This window comes from Cotesia typhae, unplaced genomic scaffold, assembly GCF_013202065.1.
Source record: "Cotesia typhae breed Kobodo isofemale line unplaced genomic scaffold, CoteBio_Ctyphae contig_22, whole genome shotgun sequence".
Classification (NCBI taxonomy): domain Eukaryota; kingdom Metazoa; phylum Arthropoda; class Insecta; order Hymenoptera; family Braconidae; genus Cotesia; species Cotesia typhae.
The window spans coordinates 1599484-1619472 of record NW_027423728.1 but is presented as its reverse complement, the minus strand read 5'-3'; the positions used below and the strand labels follow the sequence as shown (position 1 = coordinate 1619472).

The 19989-nt window shown below is 27.0% G+C and overlaps 3 protein-coding genes across 4 annotated transcripts in view; 2 read left to right on the top strand and 1 right to left on the bottom strand.

Moving 5' to 3' along the window:
* Window positions 1–1132: 1132 nt before the first annotated feature.
* LOC141538441 (malectin-B) lies at window positions 1133–5357 on the top strand. Of its 2 annotated transcripts, none has more exons than XM_074259887.1 (5): window positions 1133–1640; window positions 1813–2235; window positions 2311–2493; window positions 3198–3255; window positions 4697–5357. In XM_074259887.1, the coding sequence occupies exons 2-5, from the start codon at window positions 1876–1878 to the stop codon at window positions 4903–4905; spliced, it is 810 nt and encodes a 269-aa protein (XP_074115988.1). In that variant the 5' UTR covers window positions 1133–1640; window positions 1813–1875; the 3' UTR covers window positions 4906–5357. The 2 variants fall into 2 exon arrangements, with proteins under 2 accessions (XP_074115988.1, XP_074115989.1); XM_074259888.1 differs by having other exon boundaries at window positions 1145–1640; window positions 1949–2235.
* A 144-nt stretch (window positions 5358–5501) lies between these two features.
* On the top strand, window positions 5502–7932 carry Fabpl (FABP-like protein). Its single transcript, XM_074259889.1, has 3 exons — window positions 5502–6708; window positions 6861–6965; window positions 7100–7932. The coding sequence occupies exons 1-3, from the start codon at window positions 6460–6462 to the stop codon at window positions 7154–7156; spliced, it is 411 nt and encodes a 136-aa protein (XP_074115990.1). The 5' UTR covers window positions 5502–6459; the 3' UTR covers window positions 7157–7932.
* LOC141538436 (uncharacterized) overlaps window positions 7645–19989 on the bottom strand; it is a 93469-nt gene continuing 81124 nt past the window's right edge. The window contains 4 exon segments of the mRNA XM_074259875.1: window positions 7645–9316; window positions 9318–10948; window positions 11017–11297; window positions 15638–16144. Of these exon segments, the coding sequence (XP_074115976.1) occupies window positions 8332–9316; window positions 9318–10948; window positions 11017–11297; window positions 15638–16144 (3404 nt within the window). The 3' untranslated portion in view covers window positions 7645–8331.

Here is a 19989-nt window from a genome sequence, read left to right as displayed (position 1 = left end):
AGTATAAGATGTAATAGACTAAGTATATTGGTATGAAATGTAGAGGGGGAAGTGAAACCAGCAAACACAGACTTCAAGCCGATACTTTGTAACTTCACTTCTCCCTGAGAGCTGCAACTACTGCAGCTGAGCACTTGCTTTAGCTGAAATCATGAACAAAATCAAGCTCTCTGATAATCATTATTTAGATTATTTATCATTTAAGATAGAACCCTCGCGACTTCCGTAGTCAAAAGTTTATGTTGTTTATGTAGAATGTACGGTACATATACTTGAGAGTCATTATTGACAAGCCTAAAACTTTTTGCTGTTTATGTACTTATTTTAGCCAATCACGAATGAGAAACTGATCGCTTGAAAAGTCTGGCAACACTAACCTGTGTTTTGATACATGCGTTTATTTATTTATTTTCATACATTTATTCAGAAATGTAATTACAATGTCTGAAAAAAACAGTTGACAGTATTGTTTTGTTTTTTCAGAAAAATCAGTAATTACATTTTTTTGTATTGATGTATAATTACACCTAACGTACATTAAACTTTTCAAATTTTACGGCGCATGGGCGTTTCATACTTTTTTCGCGGCTCACAAGACTTGAGTTGTTGCCATAGCTTTATTAACGTATCCCTTCCTCGGCTAAAGTCTGGTAAATTTTTCATTACTTATTGATAAATATCTCTGAAACTGTGCGGTAATTATTAATGAAATTATTAAAAAAAATTGTTTAGTTGTTAGTTAACGTCAATCTAGTTTTTTAAAAAGATCCTAAGAAAAGTTTCTGAGATATACAAAAGTTTGTAGGTAAACTTTTCGATATCCCGTATGTCGTAATTGAAATTAAATATCTCTGAAATTAGATGGTCAAAAATTTTCAAATTGCGCCAACCAATGCAGAATTATATGAACATTAATCTGTAAAAATTTTTTAAATATCTTAAGAAAACGACTCTGGCGAGGGTACTACCTTAATTCAACAGTTTTCAATATTAAAAGCTGAAAAAACTTTATAATTGTACTGCAGTATTTAAATATTATTTTCTTATAAACTAAATTTCTATTGATTTTGAGTTAAAATTTTTGTAAACATTATCTAAATAATTAACCATTGAATTGATTTGAAATTTTCCGCCTTCATTCTCTGCTCGCTACGATGGGGCTGTTGTTCTGTAGAGCTACATGCGCGCTGCGGCTGAGTATTACTTCGAAAATAATGCGATTCTAGTAATAATGTCTTTAAAATGAGACAATTGAAATTATTGAAAGGCCAAACAGGTGTAAATAGGAACGGTGCATGACAATATTAATATATCAGCTTATGTAAAAACGAATAAGAAATTCAACATAAATACATCAATTAAAATAAATATATATTAACATATATTCATTTATTCGTTTATGTAAAGAGACATTATAGTCACACTTGGTGCTGTTTCAAGCAAATCTTATTAACATTACGTTAAAAAAATGCAATTATTTCAAATACGTACTGGTAGTTTAATAACCCTCCAAAACCGAAAATAATATAATTATAATAATATATAAACGTCACATAATTTGCTGACAAATCATTTTCAATTAGCCAACAAGATTCTACCATATCGAAATGAAACGAAGTAACAAATGTTGTGACAATTAGGTGAGATAATTAAAATTTATTTTACAGTCAGATTGTTAATTAAGTTTGATTAAGTGAACAATATATAAAAACAAATAAAACTCACAATGAAACGAGTTTAATAATAACATTATTATTAAAAAATTTTGCCTGAAAATTAACTAAATTATCTCCATTTGGATAACCTTTTCAGAAAAATAGATGGTTATGAACGAACTTCATTCAATATAGATCATTCTGTTAATTATTTTATGAAATGCGAATTCAAGAAATTTTAAACTTCAAGTATTTTTTTTTGCTACTTATGTTATTTGAATATATTACTCAAGGTTTCGGCTTAGAAGTAATTTATGCAATTAATGCTGGTGGCGAGACGTTCATCGATAGTTTTGGGATCAAATATATGCGAGATCCGTTGATGGGAAAAGTTGGAACTGCTTCAGACTATGGAAAACAATTAATTATTGGCCGCATAAGTCCTGCAGATCAAACTTTGTATCAAACTGAGCGATATCATCATTCTACTTTTGGCTATGATATTCCTATTAATGAAGATGGCAAATATGTAATGATACTAAAATTTTGTGAAGTCTACTTTAACTCACCAAACATGAAAGTATGGTGAAAAATTTTTAATTAAATTATTTTTTAATTAAAATGACTACTGTAATGAAACTGTTTTTTCTTTTAGGTATTTGATGTTGTTCTAAATGGTGATCACACTGTTGTTACGGATTTAGATATTTTTGAAAAAGTTGGAAGAGGTGTTGCTTATAATGAGTACATACCTTTTACAATTCAAAAAGGCAAATTGATATACAATGATGAGGAATCTGATATTCTTGGTGGAAAAATTCGGGTTGAATTTATCAAGGTAATGCAAATTATTCATAATTCATTTCCCCCATAGAAAATGAGGCTTTAGAAAAGTTGTGATTATAAAAAAAAAAAAAAACTTTTTTTTTATTTGTAAATTTTTTTTCGATCGATTAAAAAAAAAATCTATTAAATTCTAATAAACTTTCTTAGTGTGGTGGAAAAAAAAATAAAGCTTAGATAATTCAAAAGGGATTGAATGAAATAATTATTGACTCAATATGGAATCACTCATATATTCTTGCACATAATATTAAAGTATAGCTAATGAATAAGGATCGGGTACTGATAATCTTATACTAGAATACAAAAATAAATTATATATATTTTTTATATTTAGCTATACTATACTCTTTGGTATGAAATGTCCTGCAGAATGCCATGTCTACTCAAAATTTCTTTATTACAGATCAACTCTACTTAAAAATAAATAAGCTTAACAGGTCTACTGAAAAATTTCCGTAATCTACAACTACTAGTCAAAATTGTCTGAAATAAAATTGAATTGGAAAACAGTTCTTTTGGAATAGGGTAATTTTTTAGTCGGCTTGTTAAGCTTGATTATTTTTGAGTAAAGATGATCAATAATAAACAAGATTTTGAGTAGACATGGCACTTTATTGAATGCTCTGTGTATAAAAATTATTTATTAATTTCCTCAACTCTATATTATATGATATAATCGTAATATTTAATTTCTAGGGTTATCGAGATAATCCTAAGATAAATGCTATAACTGTAATCAAAGGTGTTTTGGATGGTGCGTATTACATTTTATTACAAATTTTCTATTTAAAGAATATGATGTCTTTCTCTTTTTTCAATAGAAATGAATATAACATTCGTGTAAAGTTTTACTCCTCTCTAATAGATTTAACACAAATAAAAAATTTTTTGTAATACCATACAGAAATGGTGGATTTTAATTTTCCGATAGATTTTTTAAAAATTGATGGTATTTGTCTTAATAACGTGACTTTTAGAAACATCTCTACATTAAGAGTGAAGCTGTCGAGTATCTTCAGATAATATCACTACTTAAAAAGGTTATTATCGGTATTTTAGATGAAAATATGCAAGGATGAATTACCAATTTAGATAATTTTTTGAATTTTCCGCAATAAAAATCGATAATTTTCAAAAAATTGGAAAGTTATTGATTTCATCCCGATTTTCGAAAATGAGCTCATCAGATCTCCAGGTTTTAAAATTTTAAGGAGCTATTCTGACTATTTTTACGAGGATGTCAGTGTGTCAGTATATCTGTAACTTTCTCATTCGAGCTCGAAAATTTTTAAAAGTCGTATTTGTGAGTGGGAATAGCTGAAAATTGGGTAATAGGAAATATCGTCAGAATGAGGATACGTATCGTTATTCTGACTATGCGTCGTATACTTATTTTTCTTAAAGATATTCTATACAGAATATCTTTAAGAAAAATGAGTATTGGCTATACAGCCAATTTAGCTGTACAGCCGATAGTCAAAATGACGATCAGTATCATTATTTTAGGCGTTACATTTAGTTGAATTAACTATACAGATCTTCACATTGACAAAACAGTTGCCTGTTTTGACGAAGCTACATATATTTACAAGAGATCTGAATGCTTAAGTGATGAAAATTATTCCTTGAATCAGAAAAGCGGATTGTTATTTTGAGGAAATGTCATTTGAGGATACGTTGAATAGTCATTTTGACAATTTTTTTTTTTCCGTGTTATGAAAAATAAAGAATTTACTTGACATAGATTTTTTTGTTTACAAATTATTTTTTTTTATATTTTGTCAAATTTGGGAGACTCTGAATCGATCAGTATCAAACTCTAATCAGTACGAAGGCTAGATAAAAAACTTATAACTTTTATGAAATTTATTGTAAGTGATTAACTTATTTAGAAGATAACACAAACGAAAGATTTAGAAAAAATTATCTTTTTATGATTTCTAATTAAGAGCAGTTGCTAGTTAATTTTCAAATAAAAATAAATTCTTCTTCAATTCCTTTCAAATGTATGATGGGCTCAGAACTAAATAAGTATAATTATGAAAAAAATTTTTATTTTACTATCTTTTCCCTTAAGAGTAGCATTTTTTAAATTCAACATTAGTGTGAACTCAAAAAAAAAAAAAAAAAGAATTTTTTTCTAATCATTTTAGATTTTTTAATTCTAATTCTCTTGATCTATGAAAATGTTACAGATGTTCCAAAATTAGGCCCAATACCTCCTGAACCTGAAGAATACCATGGTGTACAAGAAGGTGAAGAAGAATTACCAATAAAAGCTAGGCATCCAAGTGGTCCACGCACACCAGATCCATATTCTATTGATGATTCTTCAATTATGCTACCTATCTTCGTAGCTATTGGAGCATTTATTCCTCTTTTATTTTGTTTATGTAAACTTTAAGTTTTGTGTAATTAATATGTTAAAGAAAATGAGGCTATAGTAAAGAAAAGTTTACATGCTTAGTTATGGAACGTTTTCATCATAATTTTATTCACATGCAATTTTTAAAGACGTATTATAAAAATATTATTTTTTATATCTATCAATGCTTTGAGTAGAAGGTGAAATGGTAGAGGCAGTATATAGAAATCTCTTGAGTCATGGTTGAAAAAACAAAATAATGTACTTAAATTATTCAATTTAGTCTTTGAATTTTTTTTTTAATTCATTTTCATAGATAAATAAGTGTATATGTAAATGAAAAAGTTTATACAATTAAATGTAAATATTTTAAGTTAAAAATATTTAAATATAATAATTAAGTTTATCAAAGCATGTTGAAATTTATGACAGCTCATAATAATTATACAGTCAATGTCATAATTGACAATAAAAAATTTAATATCAAATATTATTTATCTGCTTAATTTTATACATTCGTATAAAAATTTTTTTTTTTTTTAATAAACCACTTTGTATTCAAGTGTTCTTATAGAATGAAAGTACAAAATTCACAATTTATCAAAGTAAAAATCAATCATTTTTAAGACGATATAAAAATAATGATAAGTATTTTATCAGCTCAACAAATTTATTTTTGCATATTCTCAAAAAAGACTAAAGATATAACAATTATCGATTTTAAATACGAACAGTTTAAATTTTATAATTGAACTTTGGACTAAAGGCTTTAACCATTAACTCATTTACTTTATAAATGATTAAGCCGTTGTTGAAGAAAATAACTCCTTCAGTCATAAATAAGCTTATTCATCTCATATAAAAACATGTGCTCATGTGATTGTCAAATATTCAATTCACCATTCAAACATAAAATTATAAGTTTTGCTACAATAAAATACAAAAAAAATAATAACTTCAAATTATTAATTTCTCAATTAGTTTTTCAATTATTCAATAATTTTAGTTAATATCCTTGTTAAAAATAATAGGTAACTCTGAAAATTGCATGAGTTGCTCAATAAAATATTTATAACTATTTATAGTTTATAATTATATTGTGATAAATAAAATAGTATGATTTTTTCATTTATTAATTTTTTTAATTGTCAAAAAAATTGATTAAATATTGATTCAAAATATCAAAAAAAAAAAAAAATTGACTAAACTATTATTTTTATCCGCTGTTTTATTGAATAATCATTTAGCTCGTTAATAATTTTTATCAAAGTCTGGCCACTTTTGTAAGTGTTTTAATGAATGAAGATAAATTGTTTGAACTTAAAAAGTAAAGCAAGATAAAGACGAAGATAAGCGAAGGGAAGCTCAAAGTATAATGTATGTAGTTAACTAACGATCTTTTTGTATAACAGAGTAGTGGGAGTAAATTAATCTAAAAATCAGTTTGCTTTCAAAGATACTTTATAATTTGTTCCTTTGATTCATCGTGAGGGGACAGAAGAACTGTTCTGTCCATTTATAAGTGCTAGTCTTGATCGTAACGGTATCAGTATATTCAAATCCGCCTTGAATACTTCATCTACTCTATTGAAGATGGTACAAATTGTTGGAAAGTACGAGCATGAATCGAGCAAGGGTTTAGAAGAATACCTTAAAACTGTTGGTGGAGCTGAAAATCTAGAAGTTTCAAAAGTTTTTAGTCAAGGAAAACCAACGTTTGAAATCAGTCAAAGTGGTGATCATTGGATTATTACTATTTCAAATGAAGGTAAAAGTTCGACTACTAAATTTATCTTAGGAACTCCATATGATGAAACTATGCCTCATGGTCTGGTTCTTAAAGTAAGTACTGTATCGATTTATTTATTTATTTTTTTTTTTAATTTTTAGATAAATAGATTAGTGTTAATATTATTTTTTAAATAACTCTTAGCACAAAATAGCCACAGTACAAAAATTTTAAGAGAAGTAAAAAAAATTATAATTTATTCCAGAGTATAACTACCCGGGAAGGAGATAAATTTGTAACCGTATCCGATCTTCCTGATGGTAATAAATCAATTCGCGTTTATCAATTCACTGATGCTGGTATTTCTGTTGTAAGTATTCATACATTCAAAATCAAAATTGTCTATACATAATTTCTAATTACAAATATTTAAACTCACATAAGTAATTGTAGTTATTAAACTTAAAATAAACATTTTTATATTTAATTAAAAAATTATTTCAGCATTTATCGGAGAACAAACATGGAGTTAAAGCTGAGCGTGTCTATAAAAGAGTTTAAGTGTGTATTATCGATCAATATAAAGTGATATTATGACAATAAAATTTGCATCAAAATAAAAATTAAAACAAAAATCATTATATAAAAAATATTATTTTGCTCAAAATTTTTTTCATAACCTTTATTCAATTTGTTCGTATTTTAAAGTTAATTAAAAATAGTAATGAAATATTATTAGGTTTAAAAAAATGGTTGTTATAAAATGAAGTATAAGTTTATAAATATAAGGATACGCACATTTTGCCATAGATTACCTTTCTTTATTTTACCTATCTCATTATTTTTACTCAAGTGAATAGTTTTACAATTCATATGTATATATTTTGTTTTTTAAAACGCATAAAAAGTACAAACATTCTCAATTTTGTAAACTTGATTTTTTTTTTCATAAATAAGAATAACGTTCATAGCAAATAAAATTAACCAAAGATGAAATAAATCGAGCTCTGAACAAAAATTTTGCTTACATTACAATAATTAAAAATATATAAATTTAACTCATGGTTATTTATTATTTATTACATAACTATATTTATAACTTTTAATTGAATTGTCGTTATCATTCATCTTTTGATAAAATCTTTAATTATTTGCTTCCAATAATTTAAAGTACGCCAATACATGATGAAAACAAAATTCAAGTTTTAAGCAAGGAGTATATATTTTATTATTTTTTTTCTTTCTTTCATAGCTTACTTACGATGTTTTTTTTTTTCTTTTTATTTAAAAATGGATTATAGTTACTTCAAATACTGTAGATATGTACATGAGAGAAGTATCAGGTTTTTTTTTGTTTTTTTCTTTCGTTTTCGTTTGATTATTAATTGAATTTTCTCGAATTTACCGATACATTACAATCATGAAAAAAGCAAGCTAAATATACGATTTTTTGTGTTATTATATAGTTTACATTTTCAATACATTAAGTTTTTGTTTAAATAATTTTACTTATAGAAAACAAATATTTTTTTCAAGTAATTAGTATAATTAAAAAAACAGAAAGTGAGAAAGAATATAAAGAATTCGATAAGTCTTTTAAATTGAAAAATGGAAGTATAAAATTGAATATCTAGAATTCACCCAAAGAACTAAAAAATCGAAACTTCGTTGTTCCCTAGTATCGCTGTTAGTCATCTATTCGTATTTTCGTTATAAATTGTTTATTCATTAAATAACTATAATTCTTGACCGATAATTTGTTGATTCTCTATAGTAGGTGTAGTTGAATCTTTTTCCGACACATTTTCTGTATTTGCAATCGTCACAGCAGACAAGGATTCTTCTATAACTTTTACATTCTTTATCTCATTGACATTATTTGGTAATTGTGTTTTATTCACATTTGTTTTAATAGATGTTTTGATGTTTTTAGCAGTTGTGCGTGTCAATGATGATTGTTGTTTGGTTGTTCGAACAGTAGTAGTACTTCGTTTTGTTGTTGCTGAAACCGTAGTAGTTGTTGAATGAAGACCTTGATTACTAGCTCGTGAATTAGTAGTAGATGTTGTGCGATTTAATATTTGTTTATTGGCAGTTTCTTTAACATTTTTATCAACAATTGATGATTTTACAGGATTTGAAGTACGAGATTTGGTAGTTGTTAGCGCAGAAGGAGCTGTTCTGGGTCGTACATTAATTCCAGAAGATTTTACTTCTACAGTAGTTTTCAGTCCTGGTTTAGATTCAGTAGTCCCAACAGAAGATTTCGATTTTGTTGTTGTGGTAAGACGAGTAGAAGATACTGTTGATTTGACTAGAGGCTTTGAAGGGACATCAACCGTTGATGTCCGAGATTTTGGGGGTATTTTATTAGCCTTAGAATCTCCATTTGTTGTAACAGTTGATTTTTTTTCTGTATTAGTAGTTGTCAATGGGACTTTGGTAACCGAAGATTTAGATTGAGATGCAGAAGTTAATCGAGGAGCAGATTTTATTCCTGGTTTTGATGAAGGCTTGTTCAAAGTTGACGCTTTTGAAACATCGACAGAATTTCCAGCAACACCAACTCCTGTTACTTTTTTTGCATCAGCAGATGAATTAGTAGAACGAGATACAACGCCTACTAGAGGTTTCGATAAAGCAGCAGGCGTTACTCTTGGAGACGATTTCGTTGCAGAAGTTTTGGTGATAACTTTGGATGATATTTTATTAGAATTTTTTTACAGCAACAGCCGTGGTATTTTTCGCTTCAACAGCTGAAACTTTAATTTTTTCAGGGGATGGTTCTGTTGTTTGATCTAAAGATTTTTCAGAATTTTCTACAACCACATCTTTTGTCGTTAAAGCATCTTGTATTTGTGACTTTTCAGAAATTTCGTGAGAAATACTTTCCATTAAATTTTTATTATTTTCAGTTGGACTAAGTTCTTTTTCTAACCCGGTGAATTCTTGAAGTGACTTTGAAAGCTCCATCGATTTTCTGGGACTGACGGTTATATCCGTATTTTCTTTTTCAATAATTGAATTTTCTCCATTTTGGGCTTTTGTTGGAACTATATCAACGAGGACATTAGTAAAATTATTATTTACTGAAATATCCGGCACATTGTCTTTTTCTTCATTCTTTTTTTGTTCTTCGTTTTTAAATTCACATTCATTATTAAAAGTCGGTTCTGACTTAGTAATGGCTTGAATATTAATAGAATCGTGGGAAGCTAATTTTTCAGAGTCAGAAAAAGTATTTTCGTTACATTGATCTGTTAAAATAATTTCTTGATGATGTTCTAAGTTTTCAGATTCATCACAAGAGATTAAGCAATTTTCTAATGAAGAATCAAATTTATTTTGTGGTGTTTGAATTTCAACATTCTCTAGAGGTACATGTTGAGATTCAAGGAATAAAGATTCTGCTGGTTTTTGTTCAGTAAGTAGGGAATCATCTTGTGTCTGATCATTATTTTTTATATTGTCAGTATTATTCATAAAATCATTTGTATTTTCTAAACACACTTCAGATAACTGTTCATTTTTTAAGTTCATAGCGGCAACTTGTGATATAATTTCATCTGTGTTATTTTCTATATCTTTAACGTTTAATTCCTCAGAAGGGGATAAGGTACACATTATATTATTATTAGTATTTTCATGTTCTGAAGGAGTTAATTTAAGTTGCAATTCATTAGAATTTGGAGACTTAAGATCCAATGGTTGAGAATGGTCGTCATCTACTGGGGTTAAAGTTTGTTCTTTTTCTTCACCAAGATAATTAATATCACATAGATCCGAATCGTTGAGATCATGAATAGCATTCAAATCAACGGGATTGCTGAGCACATTGAATCCATCTGGACCCATAGACATAGCCATTGGATCATTTTCATATTCAGTACATGACTCAGTGAATGATCCATCGAAACCACTTGCTTTTTGAAAATCTGTAGCAAGAAAACTAATATTTGATTCGTCACCAAATTCTGCTCTTGTAGACGAAATTTCTGATTCATCTAAATTCAAAGCAGCTTTCTTTTTTCCATCAAACTCTTCAATATTTTCACCTGTGAAAACATTGCCGTTTATTGATATGATTTCATTATCTTCTTCTTCAACTTCATGAGGACGATGACTTGCTTCTTCTTTAAATTCTTTTGGACTCGGTAAATTAATATCATCCATCATTGATGTCTGTTTCAATGGTGAGCCTGATATTGGCAAATCCATAAATCGTGATGGAATTGAAGGAGGAGAGGATACGGGGACAAATTCTGCAGCATTTGGATTCAATGAAAAATCCATTTCTTCAGAACAATTATCTTGAATTTCAGGAAGTAATAAATCTTCGTTATTTTCGTTTATCTAGAAAAAGTAAAATTCATTATAATTTAAAGAATAAATACTATATTTTTAATATTAAAATAAAATACCTCAGATTTATCCGGTGAAAAAAAGCTTTCTTTTTCCTCACTTTTTTCAGGGTTTTGGTTGCATAAATTTAGTTTTTCATCAGATATGAGTAAATCTTTATAATTTTCGAGAATTTCTGGCTCTACAATTTCTTCACCAACTTCACTGACCACTGATGATACTTTTGGTTGCAAAGAATTTTCCGTTTCTTGATTTGGTTCAATTCTGTAAAAGTTCCATTCGTCATCTGACTCGTCACTATCACCTACATTGTCCACACTTGTTATATTATGGTGTTCATCTGTAAAAAAGTAGAAATTAATAAAAATTTTAAAAGAAACTAAATTTCATCAGGACAAATTGTAAAAATAATGGTTATTTCATTATTTTCTTAATGAATGTAGATTTATTTTGTAATTCAATTTTTAAAAATTTATATACAATACTAGATTTGACTTTTTAACATTGAATTTTTTTACGTCACGAATGAAGAATAACAAAATAGTTCTATATATCTGAATAAAATTAAATGTTTTGGAGGATTTAAATTAACGAATTGCAATTAATATGTTGGAATGTATTTGGGACACTTGCCAAAAAAGTCTGGTGAGTTTCGGTGAGGATAATATGGTAAAAACAAGAAAAGTTAACAGAAGCTTCTAGCATTAACGGATGTGCGCATGAGCGACGTTGCTACCAAGAGAAATGGGCGTTACAAACCGTCATGCAGGATGGATGAAATCGTGTCGGTTTACTAACTTAGCTCAGCTCAGGTTGTAAATTCTCTTTTTTTAGCCAGTACATCGATCCTTGCTGAATAATAAGTTTACGATATTGTAAAAAAAGTTCAATATTTATAATATTATTTAGATCAGAAAATTTAAAAAAACTTTTTCAGGTTAAAAATTTACAATATCATAATGATAGCAGCGGCAAAAATTAAACAACAAATAGAAATTGATAAAACAGTTGATTTAGATCCTGACCATTATTCTGCAGATTTAATTTGATTATTTTATTAAGCATGATTTAATTATAACAAATAAATAAATAATTATTTTTTACTACTGTAGATTTATATCAAATTAATTTGAGGTTAAGTAGAAATTAAAACTTGTAACGTTTTTTTTTCATACATTCAAAGAATATTTATTAAGATTCATTAGCCTTTCTATTTATGAATTCATTCTCACATAGCTAGACTTTAAAAACATATCCTAAAAAAAAACATAACAGTACAATTATAAAAGAAACGCAAAACGCGATGCTATTTTTAATCACTGTTTTTTTTTTTTTTTTTAAATCAAATGTTAATAATTCATTTATTACTATTATCATTATATATTCGTCACTGAATAGCTAACAAAGAATAATAATTTTTTATTTTGTCACAAAAATTTGGATAAATGTTGAAGTATTCTTCCATTTATTTATTAATAATAATGATATATATATCATTATATATATATATATATATATATATATATATATATATATATATATATATATATATATATATATATATATATATATATATATATATATATAGAAAAAGAAAAGTAAATGAAATAATGCATTTCTTGAGAATTCTCGAAATACCATTTCGATATTCCTTTTTTATTTCGTTTTATTTGAAAAAATATATTGGAGTTAAGGAACTTCATAGTGGTTTTTATGTAAAAGCTTACCTTAAAGACTGTAATTTTTTTCATATAATAAACCCGTTCACTCTCCTATCCTCATACTATTTTGCCAGTGTATTAAAGTATTTTATTGTAAAGGAAATTACGGTAAAATTATATAATGGCGATTGAATATAAACCGAAATAATCGTAGCACTAATCTTGAAGATGGTTCCCACGATATTCTTTAGGCTGACTACTCTACACTATACTCTATTACCTTATACCAAACTATTGGAAAAAGTAAACCAGTCTCTGAGATATATGGGTCTACAAAATTACCCGCAGTATATTCAACATACATGCGCAAAATGGCAAACTATCGAATGAAGCCCCTATGCCCGCGAAACTTAAATTTTATCAAATTCTGAATGACACATGTATTGGTGGATTCATGTAGTTGCCTTTGAAGATATGGTTTGTGTTATTGCTAGTAATCTTCTTTCTTACTAATTAGTGCATCTTCTATCTTTTCTTCGTAATTACTACTTATTTTCTTTTGCTAATTAGTTTACCTTTCGAATATTTTACTCATTTTTTGATAGTTCTGGAAATTCATGAGAGGAGTGTATAATTGTCAGATAACTAATTTTTGATAATTAAATCTGTAAATTTGTAAATTATATACGAACTTTCAAAAGATTGTAGAACATCTGTTAGAATTTTATACTTATAGTCGTGAAGTCAATAATTTTCTAATTTTTAGAGTTAATTTAATTATGATATTTTAATCTAAACTATGGTTTTATAGTATAGAAAAGTAAGAATATAAATGTGAATTATAATAAAAAATTATGACTGAATTTTTTTAGTAAATTTCAAATAATACTATAAATACTTCTATGAGTTGAAAATCGAATCAATGAAATTTCTACAATAATAATGTATGAATGAGTCATATGTTAACAGATAACTACGTATGTATATATGAGTCATTCCCCCACATAAAATTATTTTCATGGTATAAACTCTATCGGTCTTAAAATTTTGGAAAGAGTGTTATTTAAAATTGTAAGTATTACTATTACTTCATACATATAAAAAGAGGGTAATTACATAGAGATTGGCTTCACCTATTTTCAGCTAGAAAAAATCGAAAAAATACATCGACAAATTTTTTTTAAAACATTTTCCGTTCGAGGATTAATGTGACGAAAATAAAAAAAAAATAAAAAATTAATATATAACTTTTAGAATTTTTGATTGACATTCAGCATTTTAATTTATAAAACCAATGGTATTCAATTTTTCTAATTAAATTATCTTATCTATTTCCAATCCGTCGAAAAGTAAAAAAAATTGAATGAAAAGAATTTATAAATAGATTTATTATTCGATTTTGTTTTTCTAAAGTAAAGAGATAAATTCTCTTGAAATTTGAGCCATTTATTTCATTAGCTTCTTTTATAAAAAAAATGAATAATAGCATTTTATGTAAGAAAAATTCAGCTTTCTGATGGAGTTATTTTTTTTAAATGATAAATAATAAAAGATTCTCAAAATTGTTATTCGAGTAAAAAAAAAAAAAATTATTTTTCGGACTTTACGCTGTTGTAAAAATGAATTTTCAAAAAATTTTTTTTCTGGTTCTTAAGAATTTTTTTTTAGAAATACTTAGCTTTTTTATCTAACATTATCGCATCACCTTGAATCATCCTTTTTCAATGAGCGTAAGCCAGGAGTTTTCAAATGATTAATTTCTCTCCATTCATTTATTTTTTTTTACTACTTTTTTTTTCATTTGGAAAGTTTTATTATCGAAACTCTAAGCTAACTTTGAAACGAATTTAATGATTTAAGAATGGAACACAATTGCAAACATTATCTTACAATAATCACATTAAATTTTATTAAAATATTACATAATAAAGTAATTTTTTTGTTATCGGTGTGATGCATGTAAATGACAACTAGTTTAAATAATTAATACCACATGTGTGAAAGAAGCTGTTTCCTTCCCTGTTGAAAAACTCCAATAAGATCCCATCAAAAGCGACAAAAGCCACTTAGATTTAATTTGGATCACTAGATTAGGAGGAAAGTGGAACATAATTGGAAAATTTTCGAGAAACGAAAAATCTGGAGTTCTATACGTTTGAGGTAATGAAATTTTTCAAAATATAAGTCTCTTATAGCAATATCTTTTTATCTATTCTTAAAAGTCGCAAAATTTTAGAATTTGAAGACATTTTTTTTTTATGTTTTTCATCAATTGTTCAACACAAGTTTATTTTTCGGAAGTTTCCCTTATGGTTACTTTAAATATACCATTCCAGATAAAATTTTATATGCATTAGGGATCTGGTCTCATCTTGGTGCCAGTTCATTACCTGGTCTATATAAGAAGCCGACTACTATTATTTCCTGGTCCTATTTTTTTTTTCATGGTGACAATCAGTGCATTAAGTTCACTAACTGATACGATTTGAAATTGTTCAAGAGAAAGTTCTTTAAGCGAAAACTGAACATTTTAGAAAGTTAGGTTATTAACAATATTATTTTACTATACAAGTGATTCAGTGAGTCATAGAATAAGAAAAAATAATTTAAATTTAGTAATCACGAGAAAATTCTAAGAAGTGAATAACTATTAACTTTAATGGTAAATATACAAGAAAATAAGGTTCACAATTTAACACTAATTAAAACGGGGTATGGTTTCATATACTATCTTTTACATAAAAATTTACAATTCTTACTTAATGTAAGTATTTTAAATGGAAAAAAATGTAATTTAAAAATTATTCCAAGTAACATTCTTGAAAAAATTTTTTTTTGAGAATTCTTGATATCTTTTGAACCGTCTTAACAAATTATTATATCAACCAATTCCAACCTTGCGGTATATAGTCAAGAAAGTTTGTAGAGCGCAACAAGCCATTAGATCTCATGAATTCGATGAGTTAAAAAATTTTCAGATCATGAAAATAATCAAAGTATGTAAATTTTTATAACTTACTTGTATTATTTGAAGGACATAAAAATGTATCGCCTAGTTCATTTTCCACAGTTAGATTATTATCAGACTTTTCATTTGAAAATAATTCTCTTGAAGCATTAATAAGTGTACAATTGTCACTTGCATCATCGAGAGTGTCAACGTTTGTCTCGGGACCAAGATCGTCATTTTTACCATCTTCGTATCCTAAAGTTCTACCATCTTGACTTATAGTTGACGACTTTTCATAAGACGCATTATCATCAAAAGCAGAGTCGTTTTTATTATAAAACTGTTGTTCCATGAATTCTGTATCAACATCACATTGAGAATTGGGATCTGACATATGTCGATTATTTACTTCCATGTTAATTGTATTCACATCCGTGGATAGAGAATGAGCATCTAATTGCTTTTTGACAATTTGATCTGGAGGTGTTAAAAATACAATAATTACGGTAATATTATCAGATGATCCTTGGCTTTTTGAGTATTCTCCTAAATAATGGCTTATTGCCTCGATGTTATCTGAAAAAAAAAAAGGAAAAAAAAAAAAAAGATGAATTTCTGCATTTTATGCAGCGTTGGTCAATAATCGGGCGTGTTTTTTTTTTGAGTAGATGAGCTGATCGGGCTTTGAAATTGAACAGTACAATAGTTCAGAAGACGTTTGAAAAATTTTTTTCTTAGATCAAATTTTAAGATTTCTCGAAATCTATCACACCATATCAGTTTAAATTTTCTGAAAGTTTGTTTAATCAAGCTTTTTTCAATTACGTTATTTTTTTTTTTTTTTTTAACAAAATAATATTATTTTTTATTAATATGATTTCAATTTTTCAAATGGCAGGATATTCATGGAATTTTTTTAACATTTTTCATTATTTCAATTAAAAATTTACATGCTAATAAATGTGAACAACATAAATTTTATGTACGATTAATCGAAAGAAATTACTGTTGTTTAATTGAGAAAGTGTATTTCTTACAAAATTTTTTTAATTGGCGTTCCACTCATTCGACTATGACTGATAGCATTTTTTGCATTAAACCTTTGTTATATTTTATAATGTCACACATGAGTTTGTTTGGATATATTATATATTCTTTGAGTCAAAACCGAAATTATAATGAGCAATAATCCTGAGCTATAATGGTCGGTTAGTAATATGTACTATAATTAAAAATGATGCGTATGACCGGAGAAAATTGACGTGAAATTTTCATGGAGAATAACAATCAGTATATTTCGAAAATAATTAAAATTTAAGAGAAAAAATTCGTACCTTAGTGCTAATAAATTCTTTTTGTTGGCTTACCAGAAGCAATATTTTTTTTTATAACTATTGAATCTTAGTACTACCATTAATGAATAAAACGAAAATAATAAAATAGAACTACTCGATATGACAAGGAGAATATTTTGTAGGCCTTCTATAGTATAAAATTGTGGTTTCAAATTATAACGGGTGTGGTAACGTTCGACAAACGACTGCCGACTGATTTTTACACAAACGAAGCTACCGCTACGTGACTCAGCGACACCCCCATTTTATTTTATCCTCTGTTCTTTCACTCATTCATATACTTCACTCTTTCTTACCTACTTTTATTATTTTTTCAACTTCACTTACACAATCGAGTATTTTTTTTTATTTCAAAGATTTTATGTGCAGTCTTTTCACGATTTTGGGATGAAGTTAACCATAAAAAGTATAAATAATTAATTAAATTAATTAATTCACAAAAAAACTTATTTTTCTGTATTATTATTCTGAAAATATTAATAAAAATAGTTTCAGGTGATATTAATTTTATAATTTTTATCAGTCAAAAAATATCATTTTTTTGTTTTCAACTGTAAGAAATGGTATTCTAATAAATGTACTGTGTAATAAATTTTTTGTGAATGATCTTGAAAGATACAACTACGGTTAGAAATAAAAAAATAGTTCTTAACGCGTTAAAATTACTTATTGTAATATAGTAGATGGTCCAAGAATGAATGTTTCGAAAAATTCAATCAATAGTTGTTTAAAGTAAGCAAATTTGAAAAGTAACTGTTGGGTTTATTTCACTGTTGAATAACTTGCGAAAAATTAAATTTATCAAAAAATAATGTGACATAATTTTTAAAGTGGAAATTTTGATAGAAATATGTATTAGTTTTTTCGGGACGTAGATTTTTTAACAACATATAAAATTTCAAAGTTGAAAAAATTATTTTCGAATCTCATACGAAGCCAGGTACTCATAAGAATCTATAGAACGAATTTCTCTATGCAGTTTGAAAACTATTTTTCATTAAAATTCATACAATGCGGTTTTTACACTTCTGTAACGAGAAAAAAAAACTAAAAAGCTGTCAATTTTGCAGTTCTCCTTTGAAACTTACCACTAATTAGTAAATTTCATAGAAATCTAACTATCGCAGCCGTCTTCATAACGCAACTTTTACAAAACTTGGTTATTTTTTTTACCCCGTTTTGCAAAAATCAAATTCTCATCAGATCTCGACGTTCTAAGATCACAGGAAGCTTCCTTGACTACCCCCGCGCGCGCGCGCGCGCGTGTGTGTGTGTGTGTGTGTGTGTGTGTGTGTGTGTGTGTGTGTGTGTGTGTGTGTGTGTGTGTGTGTGTGTGTGTGTGTGTGTGTGTGTGTGTGTGTGTGTGTGTGTGTGTGTGACACCGTGCTAATGTGGGTGTTTGTGGGAACAATCTCGGATTTATGCCAAGAGTATCTGACAGTGTATAATTCAAGATGTATCTGGGATAAATCTAAGATTTATTCCAATATAATCTACATTTATCCCAGTACAATCTAGATTGTTCTCACTATCATCTGACATTTTTTTTTTGCTCAGATTTATCTGAGATAAATCTGGCATTTATGCCAGTACAATCTTGTTCTTTCCGTGCATAATATATTTTATAATTTTTCATAATTATATTGAGATTTGTAAATAATGATTTTTAAGAAAAAAATGATTTTTTAATAAATAATTTAAATGGTGAATAAATGAAAACAACAATTATAACCAATTAAAAAATTAAAAAAAAAAATTTTATTTTAAATACCATTATTTTACAATGACAACAAAGTAAAAAAAAATTTTTTTTTTTAAATTATGAAATTTTTCTATTTGTTTATAACAAATTTTTAAACAATTAAAGTTAAAAATTTTTTATCCAAGCTACTAGACCCAATTTACCAATACAAAAACAATCAATATTAAAAATTTAGGAAAAAAAAATTTTTTTATAACATTAGTTGGATATTTCTATTATTGATAACTTTGAAAAATCATTATAAACAAATAAAAAAACTTTTATGAACTTTTACTACGTGGTCTTGTTCATTATTAATATAACAAGAGCTCCAAAAAGAAAAAAAATTTATAGACACATTTTTTAAACTTTTATAAGAGATTTTATGAAAACTCAAGTCTACGAAAAATTACTTAATTAAGAATTGAATAAATGATACTATAATTTATTCAGATTTTTAAATTAATATTAAATGTTTTAAAAAATTATTTTAAGTTGCATACTTTGCTTAGCGACAACGCCGATGCACCGAAACGGCCGCGCGGAGCCCAATTTTCAGCGTTAAATTAAAATTATAAATAATGGAGCTACAACTCCGAGAGTCGAGACTGAAATTTTACTGAAATTTTCTCCTCTTTTAGGATCTTTTTTCAGATTTGAGATATCTTTAATATTTTTGAAGTTATAACTACAAAATGGAGACTACCTTTTTTTTCTCTTCGTTTTTTGTTTATAACAAATGAAATTTTTAATGGCGGATAAATTAAAAAATACCTCTTTTTAAGAATTAAATTCTGAATCCAATGCACCTATCGCCATATTTATAAGAGGCTCGGATCGATTTTTCGCAGGAAACTCACTTCTAGAATAGACTATTATTGTTAAATTAATATTGAATGAAAAATCAGTATTAATATTAAATATATAATAATCTGAAATTAGATAAAAAATAACGAATAGCTTTATTTAACATCTTGTATATTTACGAATGTATTTAAAATTTTTTTTTTTTTTAGATTTATAAGCCATAATATTATTTTTTAACCAGAAACTTAAAGAAAGGGTAAAAATTTAGTTTTGGCTGAACACGTGAGAGATGTTGAGCAGCAGCTATCCACTTTTCTCGCTGATTTCATTTCCAATTGGGAACCGGAAACTTATAAAATTCACAATTGCTATTTCTACTAGTATTTTTGTAATTAACGACACAACAACTTTGATGACCCATTTTATTTCATTTATTTAATTTAACTGACACACGTGTTATTTTCATAGCCTTCAGTAATAAAGAGCCACCCTTAGTTCTGTATTGTCCGCAGCGGGCG

Coding starts and splice junctions, on each gene's coding strand:
- LOC141538441 (XM_074259887.1), top strand. CDS start 1,876: ATGCGAATTCAAGAAATTTTAAACTTCAAGTATTTTTTTTTGCTACTT. Junction 2,236..2,310: donor TTAACTCACCAAACATGAAA/GTATGGTGAAAA, acceptor TTTTTCTTTTAG/GTATTTGATGTTGTTCTAAA. Junction 3,256..4,696: donor AATCAAAGGTGTTTTGGATG/GTGCGTATTACA, acceptor AAAATGTTACAG/ATGTTCCAAAATTAGGCCCA.
- Fabpl (XM_074259889.1), top strand. CDS start 6,460: ATGGTACAAATTGTTGGAAAGTACGAGCATGAATCGAGCAAGGGTTTA. Junction 6,709..6,860: donor CTCATGGTCTGGTTCTTAAA/GTAAGTACTGTA, acceptor AATTTATTCCAG/AGTATAACTACCCGGGAAGG. Junction 6,966..7,099: donor CTGATGCTGGTATTTCTGTT/GTAAGTATTCAT, acceptor AAATTATTTCAG/CATTTATCGGAGAACAAACA.